Raw genomic sequence first — 14,823 nt, forward strand, 5'->3', positions numbered from 1 at the left:
CCCCTCAGTGAGAACTCCATTTCTTTTCCCTGAAGCTGAAGGGAATCAGTGTGAGGCAGTTCAGCCTCATAAAATAGTAAAAGAAGTGCAAAACCTGAATGGAGAGGAAAGGTTGCTCTGGAAGGAATATGACCAGACAAAGGAGGGGGTAACCGTCTGGCCATTCACAGCCCGCCTGGCTGGTCAATGGCACAGGGTCCGGGGTGGCGGGATGGGAAGATGGGTGCAAATCAGGGTCTCCACCTCCAGCCTGAAATGCCAAGCAGGGTTAAGGGATGTGTTCGCTGAGATAAAATAGCCACTGAACACCAAGAGGAGGCCATTCTGGAGTGGGAACTGGGGGGATGACTGTAGGGGACAGTGAGGAAAGTGTGCTGGGGAAGAGGGAGGGGGCGGGAAAAAAAGGAGAGAGCAGAAAAGAGGAAATGGGCAGCCGAAGTCTTGGCAACCTCACTTGGTGAAGATCACAGCAAACGGGAAATAACAACCTGCCACAGATCTGAGCTGTTACTTGGAGTCTGGCAAGAAAGATTTAAATTAAACATCAGGTCTAATTTGCGGGGGCCCAGGCCTGGGAGATGCTGGAAGGGACTGCAGTCAGACAGAAGCTCTTTTTTTTGGCCTGGGCTGGCTCGGGAGTCATCTTTCAGGACATCTGGGAGGAAGGATGGAGGAGTTGTCAACACAGACCCTGCCCATGGCCTGAAGCTCAAGGATTCAGCCTACAGGGCAGTGGTAAGTAAGACCCATTGCAGGACTGGAGCTAGGACCGCAGGGCCCTCTACTGTGCTGGTAACAATTCTTAGAGTGGGTTCCTAAAACAGAGAAGACCAATATTCTTCCCAAAGCCTCAGGGACCAAGCCCTCTGATCATAAAAGAAGTGGGAGCATCAAGGGAGTGGCTTCCAGAGGGCCTGGGGTAAGCAGGGGCCTGTCTATTGCTCCACTGCCTCGGTGAGGGCAGCTCACTAAGGAGGTGCCCCATCCTATTGCAAGAACCGGATCCTCCCAAAGCTAACGCTTCTGGAAGGCTGAGCCTCTAGGCTCCCAGGACAGGTGCAAATTTTGCCCTTCCATCCCCTGTCCCTCCGCCCTGCCCCTCCACAGCTCCTGACCATCAAGCTCCATCTGTTCCCAAAAGACCTGGCTAGAAGGCCCTTGGGAGGCTATGGGGTCACCTTGCCACTGTCTCCCAGGAATGTATCTGAAAGGGGAAGGACTGATTGATTCCAAGAAGGAATAGGAAAGATTCCGGCAATAGAATCTCTGAAGTTTCCAATTTGTTTTCTCTGGGGGAAAAGGAGGCAGAGAGTTGCTGGAATAGGGAGCAGGCTATTCATTACTCAGAAACTCATCCCCGACCATCTTTATCTCCCAGGGAACGAGAGCTAGAGGGAATGGACCCAACACTTTGGAGAAGTAAACACTGGAATTGGTGAATGAAGAAGAAAGCAAAATAAAATCTCTTTTCTAGATAGCTTACAAAACAGAGGTTTTCAAACTTTAATTCAGCTCTAAAATGTAGCAAGGCCTGGCCCCAAAGGTATTCTTCCCCAGAGTCCCAATATCTAAACAGAGACTCCGCAGCTGTTCCTGTGGAGCTCAGACTTCTGGCCTCTTGGCCTCCCCTGGACCACCACCCTCCCCAGCCTCTCCCTCTACCTGCCGCCTTCAAGGGACCCCACCTTCCCCTGTCACAGGACCCCAAGACTCGGAGGGGCTCAGCTTGAAAATCTTATGAAACTCTTCCTCTGAGTCCCCTGCATCCAAGCAACCTGAAAAAAGTAAGTGCCCAACAAAGGCCCAGTTCTTTTATTTGTATTGATGTTGACCTTGACCTTGATTCACTCTTCCAGCCCTTAAGAATCCACGATATCTTTGGGCCTGGGGCACAGGCTGCTAGCCTGCAGAGAGCCCCCCAACCCTGCCCAGCACTCACCTCCTTCTCTCCACAGATGTTGCTGATGATGGAGCTGGAGGCCGGGCTGGAGGATGGTCCCAGGACAGCGACCACCCCCTTGGGAAGGATCTGACACACTGCAGCCAGCGGCAGGGGCAAAACGTGGGGAGCAGGAAAGGAAACAAGGCGCTCATCAGGTGGGGCGTGGGCTTCGGCCTCGAGTCCTCCGATCTTCCCCCGCTGGCCCCTCACCTCCCGCCCACCCCCTGTCCCCGGCCTGGTCCCCTCTCCTATTCTTCCAAACCTAGTGCCTCTCCTCCCCTGGACTACTGGGCTCCAGGACAGTTTGATTGGAGTTTATGGATGGTATTAAATGAGGAAATGACCCAGGTTATGACAACAGACGGCCTCAGCCAACAGGGTGTATAAATTGTCTGGGCTGTCACCAAAGGCCGGAGGCGCACCGCGGAAACCTGCACGTCCCACCCCCTTTCTGCCTAGCCTGCAGGATGGGTGCTGGGAGCCCGGGCGTGGCTGCTGAAGGGGCTATGGATCCAGCTCACAGGATGGCCAGCCAGCATGCAATCTGTTAGCCACCCCCCAAAGAGAAAGAAAGAGAGTCTAGAGAGGAAAAAAGGTAGACAAGCAGAGAGAAAAAGGATAGTGAGGATGATGCAGGCAGAGAGAAGAAAGAAGCTCAGCTAAAGTCAAAGGGAACAGGAGAGAGAGAGGAGAAGGAAGAGACAGAGTGAGCGGCCGACAGGGCCCTCATCTTTCAATGCCACCCTCCTTTCACCTGGCCTGGAGCCTGGCGCTCCTGCTTCCCTGAGCCCATCACGTGACTTCCTGACCAACCAGCAAGCTCTGTGACCTGGTACCTCCCCTTGGGGGAGGCGCCCTTCCCCCCTTTACCCCGGACGCTCACTCACCTGTCAAGGAGCACCTCAAATGCCACCTTCTCCTTACCCCTCCCACAACTCCTTTAAGTAGAATTCAGCCTCCCTGGGGCTCCGAGGCCCATGGATTTTCCGTCTGTCCTAAGACACTTGTAAATGTGTCTGTTTCAGTTTGTTGTTTAGATGTGTTTCTCCTCTCACTAGATTTCAAACCTCTTAAAGGCCAGAGCTGAGATGTATTTATCTCTAAATCCCCACTTCGCATTTCCCTCGTGTCCAGCACAATGTTTTCTAAGCGCCCAGTTCATGTTTGTCCAATGAATGAGTGGATGGGTAGGACACGCAGTCAGAAGAGGAGAGAATGTAAGATTTTAAAATGCTACATCCTTTCGAATGATGGTTTTCTCCAGATACAGGCCCAGGAGTGGGACTGCTGGGTCGTATGGTAGTTCTATTTTTAGATTTTTAAGGAACCTCCATACTGCTCTGCACAGTGGCTGTGCAAATTTACATTCCTACCGACAGTATAGGAGGGTTCCGTTTTCTCCACACCCTCTCCAGCATTTATTGTTTGTAGATTTTTTTGATAATGGCCATTCTGACTGGTGTGAGGTGATACCTCATTGTAGTTTTGATTTTACAATAGCCAGGACATGGAAGCAACCTAAATGTCCGTCGACAGAGGAATGGATAAAGAAGATGTGGTACATAGATACAATGGAATATTACTCAGCCATAAAAGGGAATGAAATAATGCCATTTGCAGCAACATGGGTGGACCTAGAGATTGTCATACAGAGTGAAGTAAGCCAGAGAGAGAAAGACAAATATCGTATAATATTGCTTATACGTGGAGTCTACAAAAATGCTACAGATGACCTTATTTGCAAAGCAGAAATAGAGTCACAGAGGTAGAAAACAAACTTATGGTTACCAAGGAGGGAAGAAGGGGATGGGATGAATTGGGAGATTGGGATTGACATATATACACTATTGATACTATGTATAAAATAGATAACTAGTGTGGACCTACAGTATAGCACAGGGAACTCTGCTCAATGCTCTGTGGTGACCTAAATGGGAAGGAAATCTAAAGAAGAGTGGATCTATGTATATATATAGCTGATTCACTTTGCTGCACAGCAGAAACTAACACATTGTAAAGCAACTATACTCCAATAAAAATTAATTTGAAAAAACGTTACAGACTGAGAAAGGAGAGGGGGAAGAAAAGGAGAAAACAGACAGAGAATGTAGGACAATTCTCAGCACACACATGGTGACATCAGAACCACAGAGCTGCCCCTCGGATTCTGCTCTGTGGTTCCCAGTCTCACTACGAGACGTCCTTCTCTGCAAACCTCAAAGCTCAACTCTGGACACATTTTCCTCCTACTCACATCAAGAGTCAGGTCAGTACAGTGAGGTTAAGGAATCAGTCCAGGGATCCTTACTGAGCCAGCTGCAAAGCCACATCTGCAACCTGGGTGCTCTTTCTCCTAAAGCAGAGTCCTAACCACTGGCCCATACAGCCAAGTTATGGCTCTAATGGGGCACAGGCGGTGGGTTAGAGCACCAGGGTTCAAATCCCAGTGCTGTAATTTATCACACAAATGACAGATCTGTAATTTATCACACCAACGATAGATCTGTGGGGTCTTCTTTCAGCCTGAGGCTCAGGCGGGGGTCCTTTAACATCGTGGATCTCAGCTGACTGACAGGTTGCCAGCAGTGGGTGCCTGAGAGGGACTCAGTAGTACCACGTGTCAGAACCATCCCCGGCAACAGAGTAACTGTGGACAGGCTTTACCTTTGAAGAACCCTCTTCAAAGTACAAGCTACTTCCGTGGCCTGAACAGAAGTAGCTAGGGGCTGCTAGGGGCTCTAAATTCATTGGCCATCAAATTCCTATTCCTAGAGCAGCCTCAGGGGTGGAGCTTAGTTCCTGATGTTACCTATAAGGCAACAGCATCCTAGGGATGGTAAGTGACTCCCCGTAAAGTCACACACCTAATAAAGGTCTGAGCCAGCGTTGGAACTCACGTCTGCGGACCCCACCCAGGGCTCGTCCCACTACCTATTCCGTCTGCCCTACTCCTTGCAGCCACTTCGCCCATCTCTTTTCAACCCCCTATAGCTGAAGACCACACCCCATCTTGTTCTGCTGCACCTGCTTCCCCAAGGTCACCAATGTCTCTTAGCAGTTCTTATCTCTCTTTTTGTAGCATTTGGTGCCGTTGATTGCATTGTGCTTTTGAATTTCATGACACTATCCGATCCTGATTCTCAGCCGCTTCTCTGATTGGTCTTTCTCTCTTCCTCAGCCAACTCCTCTTCCTTCTCCTCTCCACTAAATTCAGCTTTTGTCCATGCCTCACCCTCCCTGGGCAATCTCGACCTTGCCTGTGGACTCCACATCTCATCTCTGCCCAGGTGATCCTACACCCTGACCCATGTCCTGGGTAACAAAACAAGTTCCACCTACCTGCTGGGCGTTGCCGCAGGGGCTTCCTTCGGGTGTCTCTTCTGGCAGAGAGGCAGAAAGCACAGTCCTTAAGAGCACGAACTCTGATGCGAGCCTATCTGAGTGTGAGTCTTGCCCGGGTCACTTACTAGCTGTGAGATCTTGAGCAAAGTTACCTGAACCCTCTGAGACGGCTGTCTTATCTATAGAACTGGGATGCTAACAGCGCCTCTCCTGCAGGGGTGTCGTGAATAACAAAAAGACAAACCACCCAGTCCAAAACTGGGCAGAAGACCTACACAGACACTTCTCCACAGAAGACATACAGACGGCCAACAAACACATGCAAGGATGCTCCACATCACTGATCATTAGAGAAACGCAAATCAGAACTACAACGAGGTATCATCTCACACCGGTCAGAAGGGCCATCACCAAAAACTCTAGAAACAATAAATGCTGGAGAGGGTGTGGAGAAAAGGGAGCCCTCTTGCACTGCTGGTGGGAATGTGAATTGGTACAGCCACTACGGAGAACAGTATGGAGGTTCCTTAGAAAACTACAAATAGAACTACCATAGGACCCAGCAATGCCACTACTGGGCATATACCCTGAGAAAACCATAATTCAAAAGAGTCATGTACCACAATGTTCATTGCAGCACTATTTACAATAGCCAGGACATGGAAGCACCCTAAGTGTCCAGATGAATGGATAAAGAAGATGTGGCACATACATACAATGGAATATTACTCAGCCATAAAAAGAAATGAAATTGAGTTATTTGTAGTGAGGTGGATGGACCTAGAGTCTGTCATACAGAGTGAAGTAAGTCAGAAAGAGAAAAAAACAAATACCGTATGCTAACACATATATATGGAATCAAAAAAAAAAAAAAAAAGGTTCTGAAGAACCTAGGGGCAGGACAGGAATAAAGATGCAGACGTAGAGAATGGACTTGAGAACACGGGGAGGGGGAAGGGTAAGCTGGGACAAAGTGAGAGAGTGGCATGGACATATATACACTACCAAACGTAAAATAGCTAGCTAGTGGGAAGCAGCCACATAGCACAGGGAGATCAGCTCGGTGCTTTGTGACCACCTAGAGGGGTGGGATAGGGAGCGTGGGAGGGAGGGAGATGCAAGAGGGAAGGGATATGGGAACATATGTATATGTATAACTGATTTACTTTGTTATAAAGCAGAAACTAACACACCATTGTAAAGCAATTATACTCCAATAAAGATGTAAAAAAAATAAAAATAAAGTGAGTTAATACATACAAGGCACTTAGAGTGGTACTGATGTGTTACAGGACTCATTATTATTATTCCCAATACATCATGTCTGTTATATACTTTTCATACATAATCTGATTTGATCTCCACACTGTCAGGAAGATTCATTATTATCCCCACTTTACAAATGGCGAAACTGAGGCTTAGAAAATTTAAGTGACTTGTTCAAGGTCACACAGGTCATATATGGTAGAGCTGGGCTTGAATTTGGAGATCCATCTGGCATCAAAGCCCAAGCTCTTAACCACTTCACTTTACCGCCCTTAGCTCCTGAAGTTCAAACCGTGGTCGCCCTTGACTCTTCCTTACCTTTCCTTACTGCATCTACTCACTCGTTATACCAATCAGGGGCCAGGTTCTGACCATTTGACCTGCTCACCCCCCACCATCCTTTCCTTCCCACTCCCACTGTCACAGATCCATCAGCCCCTTTTGCTACCTGCCTCCTAAGGGCTTTCTCCATCTCCAGGCTTCTTCATTTTCCAATCTGTTCTCCAAAGCGAGGCCAATTATAATCCTAAACGCAGGTCTGTGTGCTCCTGCAGGGCAGAAAGCTTGTCTTATTTATCTCTGTGTCCTCCATGCCTAGCACAGGGCTGGACCCAGAGTTAACGTGCTCAATAAATAGCTGTTGAACCACACTGAAGCCCACTCAACTCTTTTCATAGAAAATTGGAAATAAGCTAAATGTCCAATCATAAGGCAATAGTTATCTAAAGTGTGGGTCTTATACCCAAGTGGAATATTACTTAGGCATTTTAAAGGCTTATGAACAGTTTATAATAATCTTTTTTTTTTTTTTTTTTTTTTGCGGTACGCGGGCCTCTCACTGTTGTGGCCTCTCCCGTTGCGGAGCACAGGCTCCGGACGCGCAGGCTTAGCGGCCATGGCTCGCGGGCCCAGCCGCTCTGCAGCACGTGGGGTCTTCCCAGACCAGGGCATGAACCCGTGTCCCCTGCATCGGCAGGTGGACTCTCAACCACTGCGCCACCAGGGAAGCCCAGTTTGTAATAATCTTAAAAATATTTATGTAATAATATTAAGAGAAAGAAGCAGGATATAAAATTATCTATGTATATCTACATGAAGGCTACAACTAAGCAAATACAGAAAATTGTTATGCACTGCAGAGTGACTGGAAGAAGAGGTTATAAAAGCCCACACTTATTAAGTGCTACTGATGGCCCATTCTAAGCACTTTATGTGACTTGACTTATTTAATTCTGGAAACAACCTGATGTAGTAGAGACTGTTGCTGTCACCCTCATTTTACAGATGAGAAAACAGAGAAGTTAAAGGGCAGAGTCAGGGTTCAAACTCCCGACCCCTCACCCCAGGGTCAGCTCCCTGCCACTGCACATCTCCTCCCACTTCCCGCCAGCTCACCTGGAACACGCTCCAGATTCTCCTACCTGAACCCATTCCCAAGTTGTTCTCTCTCACTAGACCAGGGGTCTTAACCTTCTGCCTGAGATCTGTGGGCAGAAGTCAGTGGTCTGTGAACATTTTCGGGGAAGAAAAATGGCATTATTTTCTCTTAACCCCTAACAGCAGTTCAGCATTTCCTTCAATTTGGAATATAGGCAATAAACCACAGTATATTAACAGTTGCCGTGACCTTGTCATTGATAGACATCATGAGTGTTTTCATATCACATTACAGTGCTGCAGATGTCCTGAAATGTCATTCATGTTCATAATTACTCTGAAATTACACTAGTAGTTAGGTTTGGCTATTGAATACCTTAATAAAGAAATACGTACATTAATATATCACTATTAAAATATTTGACCTGCATTTCCATATAATTGGTTTCCCTGGTCATCCTATCTATGTAATTTTATTCATTTAAAAACTTTTTTCTGAGAAAGGAGTCCATTAGCACCCACAGACTACCATGGTCTAGGCCCTCTCTTGCCCTTCTGCCTGGAAAACTCCTACTGATCCTCCAGTACCCCACTCAGTTCTTGCCCATAGGTGAGAAGGTGCCGTTCCCTCCCAATATTCATATCACACCGTGGCTCTGAGTCAGCTTCATGCTGGGTAGGTCAGCATCCCTGTTCTCTGAATTCCTGGCCAGCTTCTGCCCCAAGCTAGCTCATTATGCAGGGTCTCAGTAAGGAGAAGCTTCTAAAAAGAAATTCTTACAGAAGGTCACAATCCCTTATTCCCAATTCCAAAATCCAAAAGGCTCTGAAACTGAATGGTTTCATCAAACTCATTTGGTGGCAAAATCTGATCTAAATAGATAGATGTGAAGCTATTTATAATATATGAATATCTGAATGTAAGCATGCACTTAATTTTGAGTGTGGGGTTCAGCCCCAAGTCCCATCTGAGATGCTACTTAATGTATGGTATAAGCACCACATGACCTTTCCAGTATCCGGCAAGTTCTGAAATCTAAACACATCTGGCCTCAAGGGTTCGTGGACCTGTGCTTGCTGTTGTGAGTGTCCATCTCCCACTTCCCACTGGATTGGAAACTCCTTGAAGGTAGGGGTCACATTTATTCAGTCCTGGCAAAAAGGAATTCATCAATAGATGTTTGTTCAACTGAACTGCAATGATTCAAAATGGGTGCAATGAAAGTGAATTATCATCTTCCCAGCAGTCATGGCCTGGGGATTTCCTGGGATCTGGGAATTGTTCTTTCATTCCCTATGAAGGGTGCAGGCATCGTTTCAGTAGAAACAAAAATCGGTTATAAAGGACCTCAGTTCTGAAACTTCCTGGACCCTGTTTCTGCAGGCCCCGGCTGTCTCCTGAGGATCTCTGAGCAGTTTGAGGGGTGGAGGAGAGGGAGGTGCAGTCTACTTCTGCCTCCCAGGGAGCAGGGAGAGGTGAGTGATGTTGCCATGGCAACCAAGTTTCCCAGCCAGCAGAGGAGTTGGAAGGCAACTGGCAGAGCAGCTGCAGGAATAAAACACCATGATGGGATGTTGCAAGAAGGGGAAACTTCTTCCCCTGGAGATACCAGCTCCGGCCAGGATTTGAAGTCTCCTTAGACACCTGGGCTGGACAGGAGGTGCTTATGGGAACTTCACCTTCTCTGAGTCTTCACAGGGAGGGGAAGGGTCTGGCTGTGCTGAAGATGGCACAGAGCAGTTATAGGCTCACCGGTGGCAGGCCCTCCAGGGAAGGGGCAGCTTCCGGGGTGGGGACGAGGAAACTGGGGCTTCTTTATTTACAGCGTGGCGCTCCCCGAGCCCCCGTGGTAAACAATCGGGGCCACCGGTAGCTGATATCGAGCAGAGGCCGGGAGAGCTCAGAGTCCTTCACATAAAGACACTTCGGGGCGCCGAAGCCCGAGTGGAGCCGAAGCGCAGGTCTCTCTGTGTGCTTGGTCGTGCTGTGCTATCCGGAGTGAGGCAAACAACCGTCTCCATCAGCACCAAGGACTACTTGCTCCTTGTGCCCGAGCCTCGGGAGCATTGTCCACTCTCAGTTCTGTGAATAGACTGGCCTTGCTGGCCTCAGAGCCGAGAGGGGTGCTGTGAGGGTGCAGTGCCAGGTCTCTGCACTGTCACGCCCCACAGTGGGGACCTCCCTGGTCAGCGTGCCCCAGGGTATCGGAGAACTCAAAACTGCCACCGGCTGTCACAGGGATGAAATGAACAGTGTGGGGAATATAGTCAATGATAATGTAATATCTTTGTATGGTGACAGATGGTAACTAGACTTATCACGGTGATCACTTTGTAATACATAGAAATATCAAATCACTATGTTACACACCAGTAACCAACAGCGCTGTAGGTCAATTATTCTTCAAACACAAACAAACCAACTCACAGGAAAGATCAGATTCATGGTTACCAGAGGCAGAGGGTGCGGGGAGGGGGAATCGGATGAAGCAGTCCAAAGGTACAAACTTCCAGTTATAAAAGAGCTGGGGATGTAACGTACAACGGGATAAGTATAATTAACACTGCTGTATGTTCTATATGAAAGTTGTCAAGAAAGTAAATCCTAAGAGTTCTCATCACAAGGAAAATCTTTTTTCTATTTCTTTAATTTTGTATCTATATGAGGTGATGGATGGTCACTAAGCTTACTGTGATAATCATTTCACAATATATGTAAGTCAAATATTATGCTGTACACCTTGAACTTACACAGTGCTGTATGCCAACTGCGTCTCAATAAAACTGGAAGGAAAACAAACCCACCATTGGCTCCTCCCACCAACGGCGTATCATTCAAAGCCCTCAGCCTGGTCCCAGACCACCATGGAAGCAGCAGCACCATGTACGGGGAGTTTACACACGCAGGCACCGGGCTGGCAGACATAATACCACCCTGAATCCTTACAATCATCCAGAGAGCGAGGAGTTACAATACTAGTTCTACTACTAAATAATACTAATAGGTGAAATTTATCAAGAGTTCACCTGACTCCTGGCACTGCTCTAAGTTTTCTAAGCGCATCATCTCACTTAATCTTTCAGCAACTTCATGAAGTGAGAACTCTTATTGTTCCCATTTGACAGATGAGGAGCTTGAGGCATAGGAGATAAGCCCCCCGGTGCTGGGGATTAGGATCCTGACCGCTATTCTACACAGCTCTCCAGTCCTGGCCTTCACCACTGCCCCCCCCCCCCCGGCAGATGCTCCCTGTTTTAGCCACACCCAGCTGTCATTGTGCCGCAAGGTATTCCATTTTTTTTTCCTTCCTCAAGCATGCTATTAAGGCTTCTGCGTGGATGCCCTCACCTGTCAAATATTCCAAGCTCTGGCCCAGCGGCCTTACCTGACGGCCTAGCTACACCTATGACCTACTTCTGACCTCCGTCTGCCCTTGTCTGAGCCACTCCCTGGCAAGCCCACAGCAGAGCCACTGAGATTTATGTCACTTTTCAGATGTGTGGTCTTAGCTGCCTCCTGGGAAAGGCCGTGAGCCTCAGTTTCCCCATCTGTAAAATGAGGAGGTTGGGCCAGGCCATTTCTAACCACTGTAATTCAATGCATTTCTGAGTCCCTGTTACGCATACGTGAGGGGGAAAAGGGAAGCAGGGAATGCGTGTTGAATGACTCATCACTATCCGGATGCCTTCTCTTCTGGCTTCTCACCTTTTTCCCTGATGCTGACTTGGAGTCATTCTATTGAGCTGATGGAGGGATGTTAGCCTTTACTTACTAGAAGCAGCTCTGAATCAGCGGAGGTCGTGCCCACAGAGCCTTCGAGAAGCTCGGGATCCTGCGCAGGAGGGGCAGCTGGAAGCCCACTCTCTGTGCCCACCTCCAGGCACTGGGGCCTCACGGGGCCCGAGAACCAGTGAGCCTCGGGGTTTCCAGGGGAAACAGTGTGGACAGCTGATAGCACGCTTGTCCTCATAGAGACAAGCCGGGGCAGAGGTGAGGGGCTGACAGGGAGGCTCCTGCTTTTAGCTCTGCAGTAAATTAAACTTCAGACTGGCTCTGGCAGCAGCAGGGATGGTGCCTCAGGGTGTCTGGGTGATAAGGGAGGGGGTGGCACTTAGTTTAGCTCTAATAGGTTCGCTGTAGGAGACACAGGGATCTATAGGAACAGAGGAGGGCGATGCTGTGGGAGCTTGCTGCACGAGAAAGGCAGAGATGGAGATAAGATACTTGAGCAAGGAATGGAAGGGATGGCCGAGCGGGGAGGTGACCTGAGAGGTCTTGTCCAGCCCTCTTATTTCAGATCTGTGGGCTGCGCAGAGGGAGCTGGGAAGTCAAACATCAAGAAGCCTGAGGCAATGATGGTGACCAGGCAGAGAGGTAGAGGGGATTAGACGTGCGTCTGAGGAAGCTTTTTGGGTGACCCTCACTTTACATAAACCCACTATATGAAAATCTATGTGAACCAGATAAAAGCAGGGTGGTTTGCTACTTGTATCTTCCCAGTGTCCAGGTTGTTATTAACACCCCGTGTGATACTTTCCATCTCCCAGCCTTGCTTTCAACTAGCAAATGAGATGGTTGAACTCCAGCATCTTTAGTTTTACACTTCATCCTCTTCGATTCTGAAATTGCCATTGCTGCCCTTGAATGACACGCCCGTCCCCAATGTGACTCCTTATTTGTGCAGAGTTTTTGAAACTCACCTATTGCCGAGAGTGGGCACAAGAGTACCCTGTAGGATTGCTACCACCTCCATTTAGATCAGAGCCTCTGCTTTCTGCAGCCAAGAATGTCATCCCTAGGATCTCTTTTATCCCCTTGAAGCGGAGTCTCGGGGCACCGGGTGACAGGTGTGAGGTTGGGGGCATTCGTCAGGGCCCCAGAGCCACTCAAGTAGTTTTACATTAACAATGCAAATCAACCCCAGGCCACTAACCCAGGGAAGACACAGCCACCATGAGACTGAGCAGTAGCTGGCTCTGGGAGGCACACAAAGGCTCAGAGCTGTCGGATGCATCAACCCAGAAAACGGGAAGGAGAGGGGAATATCCAGTTATGATCGAGGCCCCACGAGGCACCTGACATTAAGACAGGTGGTGTGAGAGGAGCCCGGGAGGTAGACGGTGCCGCCAGGTAGGGATGGCTGAACTCTGAGACAGGGAGAGAGACAGGATGGTCAGAGGGGGAGGAAGCCAGCTCCAAGGCGGGGAGGTGGTGCTGGTGAGAGAATAAAGCCAACAATGAAATCCATAGCTGCCACTTACTAACTACCTGGTATGCGCACGGTGCTAATGAACTCACCTGCACTGTCTCGTGTCCTGCTCCGGATGACCCTAGGAGGTGTTATTACCATCACCTCATTTTACAAATGAGGAAACGGAGGCACGAAATGGTTAAGCAGCCTGTCCACTGTCACACAGATAGTAAACAGCCGAGCCAGGATGGAAACTTGGTCGGTCTGATCCTAAAATCCATGTTCCTACTCTTTATACCACGGTCTCCCCAACGTAGGGATCGCAGAGCTGTTGTTCCTCCTTCACCTGGGGACGCTGCCTCCTTTTAATCTCATCCCCCCATCCCGCCACTGACCCCCCAGTCCCGCCCCAACCCACTTGAGCTAAACGCGGTAACCCACCACCCACTCTCCCCCTTACTGTGGGAGGGAAAGAGCGAGCGGGGCTGGAAGCTTTCTATGAACTATCTGGGTGGTGTTTAAAATCCACTGCGGGAGAGAGCAGCTCAGGCTTTAGATGAAAAGCCTTTGGGGTAGAAAGATCCCAAAGCCCTCTTTTCTAACAAATGCTAATCATGCCTCAAACACAGTGAGATGTAAAAGCTGAACCAAGGGCCACGTGATAGTAAAATACTTGGTGCCTAAAAGAGGGGCCTTAGAAAGATGTTCCAAAGCTCTGTAACGTGGAATAAAGATATCAGTTTCCTTTCTTCCCCTGATTCATCCAGCTTAATATTTTAGATGTATTGACTCCTCTAAGCCTGGGTCATTGGGAGAAGAAATGTACATCTGCTAATGACCCCCACCCTCAGTGGGCAATCCATGCTTTCTGTCCTGCGAGGGAAACCCTGAAGAACCAAAGAAAAAGAAGGGGGAGTTGGTTTTTCAAAGAATAGACTACAGAACCATTTAGCAATCGGGACCCCCGTCTGCGACCTGCCCTCATGGACAAAAAAGAAACACTACAATACAGACAGGACCAGGAGATTCATGAGAAGTCATTGCTGGTATTTCTGCTTTCATTTTGAAGATCCTGAGAAATCTGAATCTTCCTTTTGTTGGACTAGAATTTAACCTCTATGACAACTAGAATTTCTACCTGTGCCCTGCTGAATCCCCATTGCCTAGGATAGAGTACAGCAGGCACCCATTTAATAAATATTTATTTATTGACTGACCAAGTGAATAAATGAATGACGATTCCAGGTACCTGTTCCACCATGCCTTCTTCTGAAGGAATCTGTGTCCATAGATCCTGTTGGCCTCAACAACCCTGTTTTGTGTGATAGAAATCCACCCTGAGTCTTTAGGAGTGGACTTTCTCCCCAAGGGTAGCTCTTAGGTCATCTGGTCAATGCCTGTGGCTTGTGAGACAGGACCAATCAGATCCTCTACCTTGAAAATCCAAACCAAGAGGCACTGAGGGAAGCTGCACACTGAAGAGAGACTGTAAGCCACCTGAGGGCAGGGACTGTGTCTATCTGGTTTTCTGCATTGTTCCCAATGCATGATATCCTGAGCCAGGCCTGAAATAGAGCAAATGCTCTATAAAAGTTTCCTGAATGGATAAACAAATTGCCAGCTGGGCCTGGATGGCCATTACGGGCATGATGAATAAACCAGGGAAGTCAAAGTAGCAGAGAGGGAAGAGCATGGATCCAATAC

At 48.4% G+C, this 14,823-nt stretch overlaps 1 protein-coding gene across 1 annotated transcript in view; it reads right to left on the reverse strand.

Annotated features, from left to right (window-relative positions):
* GRIK4 (glutamate ionotropic receptor kainate type subunit 4) overlaps positions 1 to 14,823 on the reverse strand; it is a gene marked incomplete at its 5' end in the record, with an annotated part of 314,312 nt that overhangs the window by 159,691 nt on the left and 139,798 nt on the right. Inside the window, one exon of the mRNA XM_081241422.1 lies at positions 1,940 to 2,037. Coding sequence (XP_081097548.1) covers positions 1,940 to 2,037 — 98 coding nt within the window. The remainder of the gene's footprint in view (positions 1 to 1,939; positions 2,038 to 14,823) is intronic.

The sequence above is a fragment of the Mesoplodon bidens genome (genome assembly GCF_964165515.1).
Source record: "Mesoplodon bidens genome assembly, chromosome: 7".
Taxonomy (NCBI): Eukaryota; Metazoa; Chordata; class Mammalia; order Artiodactyla; family Ziphiidae; genus Mesoplodon; species Mesoplodon bidens.